We start from the raw sequence: 12,744 nt of genomic DNA on the forward strand, positions 1-12,744 counted from the left end.
TACCTACCTCATAGAATTGTTGAGAGGTTAAATGAGAGGAACTGGGTAATTCCAGGCCTGCTAAAGGCCCTCAATGGACACTGTTTCCTCTTCTGCCTCCCCTCTTCCTTCTCCCTGTACCCACTTTTATGCAATGACAACTCAGTCACAGTTCCCTCTGGGAGAAGGCTACGGGGCTCAAGGTTTCCAGATTTCAGCTGAATTAAGCATCTAACTATGGTGATGGGATGTGTGCAATGCCAGCTGGGGCCTGATGCCATAATGGAGAGAAGGCATTTCAGAGCACTCCTTAACAGTCTGATCTTGCCTTAGAGAGAAATGGTTTTCCTCACTGATGGCCCCAAGACCAGGGCACTTCCAAGACAGTATTCTCATAGCACCAAGGGAGCTTCAAAGGTAAGGTGCAGACTTCCCTGCATGACATCAGACAGGGGTTAGCAGCTGGGACTTTGACATCTGACAAAATGGGGTTGGGATCAGGATTGCCACTTGAGAGCCAAGCAGCCTCTTCAGTATTCATCTTAGTGTTCCTGTTAGGATTAAGTGCGGCCACATGCATACAGCACTCACAGTGCTGAGAATAGAGGGTGCTGGGGACAGGCCATCTGTCCTCTCTCCCTCTGACCTGCCCAGCACCACCTCCCAGCAGCTTGCTGGCTCTAAGCCTGCCTTCCAGCCATGGGCACAGGAGCAGAGAAGTTGTTTCTTGCACATTTGCTGTGTTCTCACTTCTACTAAAATACCTACTCCCCAGCCAAGCCCAGTGCATCCTCTGATCATTATTTTTTGGAGCCTGTCTTCTCTGTGAGAGAAACTACGATTACTGCTCAGTCACATGACTAAATAGTTGTTGATTGATCCTGCTGATAATCAAGAGCTTAAATAATACACTTTATTAAAAAGCTGTCTAGTTTTATACCATTATTCTCGTTTCTGTATCCTACCAAAATACTTTATCTCAGTAAATTTGGCTAAAAAGAAAAACTAAACCAATAGTGGTGGCACATGCCTGTAATCCCAGTACTAGGAGGCTGAGGCAAGAAGATCACAATTCAAGCCCAGCCTGGGCAACTTAGTGAGACCTGTCTCAAAATAAAAATATAAATAAGGTCTGGGGATGTAACTCAGTGTGAAGGCCCTGGAATTAACCCCCAGTACTGCGTCCCCAAAAGAGAAAAACTAAAAATTCCCCTGATCAAAATATGAATATTAATAATAATCTGAATGTTCATCAAAGTATGTGAAGGTGCTTGATAGCCAGGACTTCGGAGGTTAAGAAAACACCACCTTGGCCTCAGTGGTTCCAGCGCCTGCCTTGCAAGCACAAGGTCCTGAGTTTGATCCTTGTTACCAAAAAAAAAAAAGAAAACACCACCTTGTAAGTGAGCAAATTTGTACCAAATGCTTAGTGGATATACATCCCTTTATTGATAAATTTTAGTTTCATCATTTCAGTGAGAGAGCTTCATATTTCTTTTTTGCTAGAAGAATCTCTAGATCCTTCCTGCTCTTGGAGAGGCTGGGTAGGTATGTCTCTGCTCCTATATACATATGTAATTAGCACCTTCATTACTGATATAGCACTGGCGCACTCAGACTTACATTATACACATGCTCACTATTAGTGTCCTGAGATAGGTGGCACCTATTTTGATAGAGTTAGTGCATAAAATATGAATAATCCTATCTAATGACTCAAATTAAATATACCACAAGGGATGCTCTACTTCATTGAAATTTGCATACATTTTTCTTACAAGGGAGTTACTATTCTGCATGGCAGCGTGGGGTTTGTCACAAAGGTGGAGCTCATTGATGAACAGCAGTAGAGCTGCAAATCAAGTCAATAGCATCATGAGCTCAGCAGTACTTGAGAGATGCTTTCTTTGCTTGGTGAGCAGAAGATCAGGGTTAGCTAGGGCCAGAGCTCCATTCTCTCCACGGACAGGTGCTTACCTAAGGCCTTCACCCTCTGGAGAGTGCTGTCTACAGTACTCCAGAGTGTAGGACTCTGTAGTCTCCAGGTTGACAGGTCGCCATCGGATGGTGGCCACATTCCAACACACGGTACAGTCCTCAGCCCGAAATACAGGGGTTGAGGGGGCTGCAGAGAAAGAAGTAAGTCTGTCTAGAGCAATGCCAAGTATGCTTCCCTGGCACCTGGGAAGGATGCTTAGGCATGATTTTATTTTTAATTTCTTATCAGAAAATTCATTCCGGGTTGAAAACGCAAAAGAAATTAAAATTTATATAGTAAAAAGTCTCCCTCCCTCTGCTTTCCAAATTGTCAATTCTCACCCATCCTCTAATACCCTCTAAAATTAGCTTCCTATAAATCCCACCTGAGTCTCTTTACACATATACTGTATAAGCAAACAAAAGGAAAGATTCTTGCCCTTCCCCCTTCACACGAAAGATAGCCAAGATCTTTGCCTCAGTAGGCCCTCAATAAAGACGTCTTTTAAAAGACAAGAAGAAAGGATTAAGGGCTAGAGGGCAGGGGTAAGCTATTTTCTTCCCCTGAGGCAGCTGCAGAGAGTTTACAGGCAATGCAGGCTTGTCAATACCACACCTCGCTTCACCTTGAGAAAATATTTCAAACATAAAATAGCATTCCCATTGAACACCATGACTTAAAACTTTCTGGGATCTCCTGGCACCCATGGCACGAAGCCCAGGATTCTTACTTTACAAACACAGCATCTTCGTGCCAGCCTTTCTCACTTCATGTCTTTCCCTATTTTTAAGTCTAAGATCCTGCCTGCCCCCACTGTCTTGAGAAGCCCTCGATGCATATGTGGATCGTGGCCCTTCCAAACATTCTTATGATCTTCTCTTTTTCTATCTCCCCCACTTGACTCTGAGCGTCTTGCAAACAAGAACTCAGTCTTATTTGTTGTTGTATAGTCGGCACTTTGCCCAACCCCCAGCATATAATAGATGCTTTGTACTTCCTGGTTGGCCTCAAGAGTTTGTAAAGAATTGAGTATTGCCTCCTAAGGTCCCCTTAACATCTTCTTACCTGTTCTAAAAATTGCCCTTTCACTGGGCAGGCTGCATCCTGTGAAGTTCACGGCCATTACCCACACTTGATAGCATCTGTCAGGTTCCAAGTCCTCAAAAATGCAGTAGCTTTCTTTCACTGTCAATCTGTATTCTTCTACCAGCTCTAGAATAAAGTCCAATCAGAAACTCTAAGATGTCTTCCAAAGTTAACTGTAAGTTATAGCTACTGAAAAAAAGTAATGTATGATTTTTTCAGTGGAGTACCAAACTGATAACCTTACAGGTATCATTATGTGATAACTAGCTCTTCAGAATACATAAGGCAATAGCATTAAGTGACAGAATGATGTAGTATTACTTGCGAGCACTTATCAGAAAATAATAGCATATTAGTAAGATTCTGAGCTTCATATACCACAAATAAAGTAACTTATTTTAATAGCAGTTATTAAAATTGCATAGTTTATGTTAGCTTAAATCTTAGTAATACATTCTCAAGAAAATTTTTCAGAATCAATGCATAAAAAAGAACAACCCTACATTTTCTAAACTTATGGTGTTTCAAAGCAGCTTTATAGATTAGCAAACAATTTTGGTATCCAATATGACTTTCCAAGTTTCAATTCCTAGTTTCTTCTCATGAAATCCAGAATTCTCAGCTAGATACTTCTACCTTTTATGGGAATACTAAATAACTTAATGGGTCTTACACTGTTCTAGGAAGTAACTTTGTCCAACCAAGACATGTTCCTTTTAAAATTTCTTAAATTACTTTCACTACTTTTTCTTTTTTAGTAAATACTACTCAATACCATTCTGAATGCAGACCCGATTGGGCCAATCTGATTATTCTTACTGTAATTCTTTCATTTAAAAGAAATGATTTTGGGGGCTGGGGATGTAGCTTAGTGGTTGAATGCTTTCTTAGCACATATGAAGCCCTGGGTTTAATCCCCAGTACTGCAAATAGTAAAAATAATAATAATAACAACAACAATAATATTCCTTTTTAAATTAGCCTATGGTAATTTCAGTTATCTTCCCTTATTACTCCTGAATGTCATATCTTCAAAATTTCCCCAGATGAGGGGGTTGGGAGTGTAGCTCAGTGGTAGAATACTTGCCCAGCCTGCATGAATCCTGCATAGAAAAAATAAATAAATAAAAGTTTCCAGTAAAGAATACAGATTGATTTTTATAAAAAAAGAATTAAGGAGCTAGCAGAGGTCTCTTCAATTACCTCTCTTTTCCAATGAGCTATATAGTTCAAAAGAAATGGTTCAGTTTAAAGAATGTGCTAAGGACAAATATACTAAAAACCATTTCTCCCATGCCTGACCACAGTTTCACTGGACTCGCTCCTTCAGGCCCTGGTAAAGGCCCACATGACACATGCTACTGCAGACCTTACCCACACAGCACCAGCTCACAGTACAGATCTCAGACTCATCTGCAAGGTCCAAGGCCCTGAGCCAATGAGACACAGGACAGGGCAGTGTTGGGGTGGGGGTTGGCTGGAGATGAAGCACATAAACAAAGGGCTCCAAACCAGACATGGTGGATCATACCTGCAATCCCAGCTACTCAGGAGACTGAGGCAGGAGAACAAGTCCAAAGCCAGCCCGGGCAACTTATTGAGATCCTGTCTAAATAAAAAGGCCTGGGGTTGTACCTCACTGGCACAGCACTTATGTAGCAAGACCTTGGGTTCAATCTCTAGTACCGCGCACAGGCACAAAGCACCCCACATAGGACTATTTGTTAAGAGGAGTTTTGAAGTGGCACGGAGTTTCATGATATAGCATTCTATCAGAGGAAATGTAGTGCGGTGTAACAAAATAAATACAGAGATGAATAAATATAACTTATGCTTGTGAGTCTGAAAGATCTGTGTTTGAATACTGGCCCCATGTACAAGTTGTGTGACCTTGGACAAACTACATGATCTCCTCTCCTCATTTGCTAAGGGGATACAACACTTAATGCTGCTGTGTTGTGACAGAGATACAGTGACAGATCCTCATTAAACAGGAGACTTTATAGAGAGACTCAGCCAACTTTACACTGTGCCTGAGGCAGGAAGGTAGGAGGTGGCAAAGCTGGCTGGGAGGAGTAAGCAGAACCTGTAATCACAAGATCCTAGGCAGATACCACAAAGAGCTCACTATCGTGTCTCTTCTCGATAGCCTGCCCTGGGTACCCCAGGGTGTACTTTTATTTTTTGCTTTTAAGGTCTCCTCTCTTTTGTTTGGGCCAAGTTTGCTTTGTACAGCCAGTTTCTCCCTTACCATCCACCCTCACTTTTTCAAATAAACTTTGTCACTGTTTTTGCTTGTCTTGTCCAATTCTTTATTGGAGATCCGTAGGACCTGGAAACTATGAGGCAAGCACCCTAAAAACCTGATAACTAAATTTGGTGAGCCATTTCTAAAAGAAGCTACACAATTACATGCCTACAGTTACTTTTGCTTTTTCTGTGCTTTTTTTCTAAATGAATTATCACATTGTATTTCAAAAAACTTAAATCTTAGCAAGAGTGAAATATGTTACAATTCACCCCTCATTACAAATCGGGCTCCCAAGTTTTGTAATACGGTGCCAGTCCTGTGGGTCTCTCTTCAGCAAGCAATGCAGATTGCCAGCTCTTCCTGCTCTGAGTCATCAGGAAGGACAACCTCAACTGCCTGGCTGCTAGGCCTTATTAGCAGTGATGCTGGGCAGAGATTTCCACAGAGGCTCAGTGTAAGACCTGCCATCCTCTCCCCTCACTAAGCCCTTCCACTTCTAGCCACACAGCAACCTGGAGCACTGAGAGACCACACCATACCTGGGCCCATGCCTTGAGATTGTGGACACTGACTTAATTTTTAAGGGTCTTTTGTGTTTTTTATCAAAGGTAGATCTGAGAATTGGCCAACTATGACATTCAGGGCTACATTTGTACTAAAATTACTATGGAGTACACTACCCTGTATACAGCTCATTTCTCCTCTACAAAGTATGACACACTACACTCATCTTTCAGATGTTAGTGCTGATTAAAACTTTGCTCTCTTTGATACTCTGGTATGTTACCTCCTCGGTGAAAACGAGATTCAATTACTCCTGTTTTTCTGAGAGCTCAAAGTCAAATTTAAATCTGTTATAATATTCATGTTGACCATTATAATGATATTTATGGGGTTTTTTGATTTTTTTTTTTTTTTTTTTTTTGGTACCAGGGATCGAACATGGGACCTTGTGCTTGCAAGGCAGGCACTGGAACCACTGAGCTAAATCCCCGGCCCCTATATTTATGTGTTTTTGTTTTCCTTGATCTTGATTTCCAAGTACTGCTTTGCTGTTTTGATTTTATTATGTAGTTGTTGAGTTTTCGTTGTTGTTTTGTAAGTAGCTATAAATGCCTTATAGAAAGAGTTATAATATACATATATTTAAATACTTTACATTCAGATACAGACATATGCACCTTCATCTGTATTTGGATTAGCAAACCTACCATTTACTTCTTGGTCATCCTGTGGCTCCTCCATGCAATAAACCTGGAAAGAATCAATGACATCTTCTTTGTTCATGCTCCAGTAAACTGCAATTGTTGTGCTTGTGGCCGAATTTGGTTCCTGAGGCTCAAGCCTTGGAGGCTGTGGAACTGGAATATAAGCATAATTTACTATAACTAATGCTGCTTTTATTTATTTGTTGTTTTGCAAAAGTTACTTACATTGCTGGAATACAATTCAAACAATACCAAAATAAAAGGAGTAAAAGTACAGGGACTCCCTGTTTCCAGCTCCAACCCCAATTTCATTCTTTGGCTGTGATTATTGTTGCAGTTGTGCATGTATTCTTCCAGAATGTTTCTTGTGCGATTTTATATGTGCACATGTCATACAAGTAGAAATAGACAAAAATGGCTCCCAAATTGGGATCACTTGATAGTACTCTTCTTAGAGTACTTCCTTTACTTACAGCAATACATTTATACAGGTTAGAAGATGTATCAAATGACTTGGTTCTCCTTCAAAACAAAAAGAAACCTTTTGAGCATACTTTGCTAGATAACCATTGCTGTACTGTCGTGTATCAAGATAGAGCCTATATGGTATTGACAGTAGAGACCAATGAAACCCTTTTTAGATATAGTTGTGAAATCAAGGCTGGAAAAGACATGCACAAATCAAACATTAAAATACACTTTCTCAAACTTCTGAAACTATTATTCTGTTTTCTCTTTTCAACATGGCTATGCTTACAGATTTAAATCTATATATAATATATATTACCTGGGAGAAAAGAGTACCCTATTAATTGAATCATATATAAGATTTAGACATCTAGTATAAAAACTCTACTGTTCTGAATTTTACAGGTAATAATGTTCTCAGTGTTTTACAAGGGTTTTTTAGTTTACAATTTTGCATATTCAATATTGATGGTATACACAACACTACAAATCAGTGCTCTGTGTGATTCTCTTCTAAAATTTATTATACAAAATCATTGACCATATTTTATAAGTTAAAGGAAAAGGTTATTCCCACAGTTGAGAAGATATCATGTTTTAAAATTTTTTTATGTGTGGCTAATTTTTCCCTAGGCAACAATTTCCTGAGAGATACAGTAAGCTTACTGAAATAAATATGGGCCACATTTTATGAGATAACTTTATTCAGTGTTGACATGAGAAGAAAAAAACAAAGGTTAGTTTGACAAGAAGGTAAAAATGAGAAAAAATGGATTTAAAGAATGAACCAAAGAGACAAATTTTTAAAATTCAATAAAAATTTTAAAAAGTTGAAAAAATAGAGTTATGAAAAGCAAAAAGTGGGATAGGAGAATGGTCATGTTCATGAACTTCAGAGCAGAGAGTCTGGCCCAAGCTTAGTGTTAGAGCCCCCATTTACTAGCTGTATTATCTTAGCCTCAGTTTCCCCATCTTGACAACAGGTAAGCAGTAATAAATAATATATTACTTCCCAGGGTTGTTAGAAGAAGCAAGAAAGTGTATGTCAAGTGCTTAACAAAAGTGCCTAACATATACCAGTAGTAAAACTCAGGAGTGATGGCATTGGAAGGGACCAAGCAAATGAAGGGGAGAGGCAGTAGACTCCCAGAGGTGCAGCTGAGCAAGAGACCCAGCATCTGCCAGATCACAGAGGCCACAAAGAAAAGACATGCCGAGCAGGCTGCACTGAAGCCCTTTCCCCAAGGACTGACCATGGGTGAGGCCCTATGCTGCCTTTGACTCTATTGTCTTCCCCACAGGAAAGGAGTATCACCTTCTAAAGACTCCATCCAGGTAGATGAGGTTCAGTAAATTTTCACATGAAGAGCAAACTAGAATGTTTCGATCATTGTTAGTTGTTTTGGGAAAAGTGTTAGAGAACTCCTTAAGGCAAAAAAAATGTCTTTTTTTTTTCTCCTATGAATTGTACGTTGAGCTGTATCTGCTTTTTAAACATTGCTGTTCTGTATCTCTCTGCCTCTCTCTCTCTCTGTTTCTCTCTCTTTCTCAACTTAAACTTAAAGATTCATAATTGACCTTCCCCATAACTTAATGTTAAGGAAGAAGCACACGTAGGCAATTAAGTAAAGCACATATGCTAAACATAATTTTGTTCCTAACATGCTCCTTCCACTCAAAGAATCGAAGTTAAACATCTTTTTTTTTTTTCAAAAACAGGAAGTGCTGTCTCTTTGAAGTATTCTAAAAAGAAACAGGGTACAAGAACAGTCCATAGATGTAATCTAAAAGATGATGGCTGGGTTTACAGTTCCTATGTAGCAGAAGATCAGATGCCCAGTTTTTATACATTAGCAATTCTGTGTAAACAGATTAGTGATAAACTTGAATAAGTATGATGCCAAAAGAAAGGAAAAAATCATTTAGAAGTTCTTACTAGAGGCAAAGGTGTGGATAGAGGAGTCCCCCTTGCGTTCCTGCTAACTGGTGAGCAATGCCCATGAAGAGCTGTCACACACAGGGAGCTAAGCTTTCATCAGCTGCAACTTCAGCACCTATGGCCAGACATAGGTTTCCACTCAATCTAGCTTTCAGAAAGTCCCCAGGAGAGCAGCATAATTCAAAAGTGCCAAAAGGTAGAAGCAACCCAGGTGTCCAATGGATGGATGAGAAAAATGTGGTACGCACATTTGAAGGAGTATTACAAATTCAATATTAAAAAGAAAGGAAATTCTGACACATGCTACAACATGAACAAACACTGAGGAAAATATGCTAAGTAAAATGAGCTGGTTACAAAAAGAAAAACAATGTATGGTTTCACTTAGTAAATACCTAGAGTAGTCAAATTAATAGAAAGTAGAATGGTGATTTCCAGGGCTGGGGGTGTGAGGTGGGAGAACAGACAGTTACTGTTTAATGGGTATAGAGCATCAGTTTTGGAAGATGAGGAGTTCTGGATATAGATGGGGTAGTTGTACAACAGTATGAACGTCTTAAAGCCACTGACTTATATTAGCCATTTAAGATGGTTAAGATGGTATTGTGTTGTGTATTTCACTACAGATTTTTTTAAAGAATTCCTAGGGGGTAGAGTCAAAGAACCCCAGCTACCACTAATCCACATTTATCTCATCTTCCACAACAGTGTGCTCCCCCTCTTTGTCATAAGGCAAAGGTCTTAAAGCCAACCCCCCAATATTCCTTCAAACAAGCTGTGTAGTCTGTAGCAGTAAGACATGTTTTTGTTCCTCTTTTCCCTCATATATTCCATTGGGAATAAGAACAAAACCCACATCCTGGAGTTGCAAGATCAAACATCTGGATATATTAGGCCTCGTGTGAAGATGATGAACCCAAGGCAGCCACTGCTGTTCACCACAGGAACCTGCACCCTCCCTTCATGCTGTCTGCTTGACTTAGGTATGGAGTCACTGGACCCACTCCTCAAGGACCAGGTGAGGATTCCACAGAGGTACCACTGGTCACAGAGCAATGCTGTTGGGCTCCCACTCTGTGTCCCTCTGATACCAGGTAACCCCGAGCCTTCAGGGCTACACATGCACTTTCATAATTCACTGTTAACCCTTTCTGACAATTTAACTCTGTGGCCTCTGAAATGTGTAAAATGTCCTCTCATTGCCTGCCAGGTATTTGAAAGTATATCCTTCTAAATGAACAGCAGCAGGTAATAGATCCATTAAAAGAAGATCTGCTCTGTTAATAAGAATTTCTTAGTTTGTGATTGCTAACCAGTTTAATGCCTCCTGAAGATGTTACAAGAAAACAACCTTTTGTTTTGAGACATTTATAAACAAAATCCACTAGGATAAGTGACAGAATTTTTCATTTTACAAAGGGTTGTTGGGGTACTGGATTTTTGCGGGACTTTTTTAAAGGGGGGTTGGATTTTTTTTGTCTTTTTAAAGACATAGTAACCTTTTATTAGTTGCTTCCTAAAGAAATAAAATGTAGTTGTCAATGTAAACACAACTGCTGTCTTTAAGTAATTTTGGAAGAACATAGCATCTTTTGAAGAGGACAACTGATCACAATGTACAGTAGGTAAAACTCAGTAACTTGAAACACAGCAGTTTAAAAAATCTAAGTAAGTTTTATTGCCTTGTTTGTTAAAATAGCACATTAAAAAATATTTTGAAGAGCTGGCAGGATGCTTTTGACAGCTGAGTGGGAGGCTCCTGGCTACAGACTGTGATGCTGAGCTGTAGTTCTCCAAGATAATGTTTGGTTTGAAAAAGGGAAAAAGAGTTGAAATGAAGAGAGGAAAGCTACTCATAAGGAAAAATCAGTTCAACATCATGAAAATATTCGATTCCTCTTTCCTTATATACCTAGCTGTTGATAGAAGTAAATAATTCTTTTACACAGAGAGAAAAAAAGAAATATTATTTTGAAAAATGAGCGAGGAGAAGGGAGGAGAAGGACCCATTGGTTCCCTGGTGCCTTCCTCCTTTCTCCTCCAACCCCAGTACAGCCAAGAAGTTCCAAATGGAAATGCAGTTTATCACTGAAAAGGTTTGCTGACCTCATGCTTTAAAATTTTACAACCAGCACTTTCTTCTTCCAATTATAGAAACTTTATAAAAACAAATGAAAGCTGCCAAATTTCATCAAGGTAATTAATAGATTAAAATGCTTACCAGCCACTTGCTTTAGCATCTGGTCACTTCCAGCTGAGGTGTCATCGTAATGTTCAAACAGGGAGAAGGCAGCTGGCATGTGCTCTAGCGAAGCCGTGCTCGCCATGGCAGAGAGCAACCTATGGGAGCAGATTGCCAGTAAGTCAGAGTATTAACAACAGAAGAGAAGCAGAAAGCAACTGTCCAAAATGAAGCAGGTCTCAGTAGTAGTGGTTTTTATGACGTAAGGTCCACACTGTATCCAGAAAGGATTTAAATTACTTTGGGAGTCCAAAAGTACAGTTTGTCTAATGTCTAGGCACTCTTTGGCTTCCTACGCAATTGGTAATATTGAAAATTTTATTTCTATATCCTCAAATTTGAAAAAAGTTTAACAAATTATGCAGTCTTAAATTTTTTTCTATAAAGTTAGTTCTAAAAATTACTTTATTTCAATGATTCCAGTGTTTTTATTTTTTTAAATTAATTTTATTGGTACATTTTATTGGTACATTTTAGGTATACAATTCGTTTACATTTATCATTGGGTGTTTGTACCTGTACGTGATGTATCTTGGTTCTTATTTTTTTCCCCATTACCTGTGCACACTTCACCCCCTCTGCCCTTCCCTATTTACATAGATTTCATTTCCATTTTTTTTCTTTTCTCATAGTTTTTCCTTTCCCTCTTTTCCTTTCCCCTTCCCCTCCCTTCACTCTCCAGTGTTTTTTTAATTTCCTAAAGGATATACATTTTCAGAACTCATTTGGAGATTCACATGCTGTAGGAGACCCTTACTGTTCTCACACCTCAATCCCAAGCTTCCAGTCATTTAATCATTCCCAAAACAGCCCTCACCTAAAGTGTGCCCAGTGCTGGACCAGGTATAGGGTTATATCAGTGGAAGAGGGCAAGGCCTACCATCCTTAAAAAACTAAAAAAATACAGTTTATAAATTAATAGCTTTTGGAGACTCAAGCCCCTTCTAGGATGAATGGCAATGGATGCTTGTAACATTTGTATCAAGGTAAAATACGGATTTTAAAAAACAAAGGGGAAAGATGGACAGAGTCTGCAAAGAACGTGTCTTTAGCACAAGCTTTGAGGTATGTGAAAAGCTTTCTTCTGTGTGCTGCACAGGCCTGGAACTCTCTTCAGCAACTGAGTCAAGTTCTAGGAACTGCCTGGGCTTCATTCCCATGGACCTTGTGACTTTCCAGCAGCAGGCCCACTTTGGGCTGTGCAGAGGCTCTTTCTTCACTCGGTGTACAAATGTCTCCTTCCCATGGATGTGCATGGCATATCCACCTCCTCCAGCCCTTATTCCACTTGGTTTCCTCACACTCATCACCAACTATTTGATTTCTATCTGTCCACTTCACCAGAATATAATGTACATGCATGAAAGGACAGTTTTGTTCACCATTGTACTGTAATGCAATACTTGGCACACGGTGGGCATTTAATAAACACATTTTTTAATAAAGAAGAAGCCAATAGTTTCATTTGGGTAGGATATCGGGATCTCAGCAGTGGCAGATCTGGGGTCAGTATGAGGGAGATGATTATGAAACATTTAAAGAGAGTCTTCTGTGTTTCCTATTGTTGGACACCATAAAATCCACCACCATTTG

The 12,744-nt window shown here is 39.6% G+C and overlaps 1 protein-coding gene across 1 annotated transcript in view; it reads right to left on the reverse strand.

Moving 5' to 3' along the window:
• The window catches only part of Cmya5 (cardiomyopathy associated 5), a 96,622-nt gene that overhangs the window by 22,260 nt on the left and 61,618 nt on the right, over positions 1-12,744 (reverse strand). Inside the window, exons 6-9 of the mRNA XM_004870225.4 lie at positions 11,131-11,249; positions 6,506-6,655; positions 3,023-3,169; positions 1,957-2,104 (exon numbers count right to left, since the gene is read on the reverse strand). Coding sequence (XP_004870282.3) covers positions 1,957-2,104; positions 3,023-3,169; positions 6,506-6,655; positions 11,131-11,249 — 564 coding nt within the window. The remainder of the gene's footprint in view (positions 1-1,956; positions 2,105-3,022; positions 3,170-6,505; positions 6,656-11,130; positions 11,250-12,744) is intronic.

This window comes from Heterocephalus glaber, unplaced genomic scaffold, assembly GCF_053883595.1.
Source record: "Heterocephalus glaber isolate CG9 unplaced genomic scaffold, H.glaber_assembly_v1.0 deba00001757, whole genome shotgun sequence".
Lineage (NCBI taxonomy): Eukaryota > Metazoa > Chordata > Mammalia > Rodentia > Bathyergidae > Heterocephalus > Heterocephalus glaber.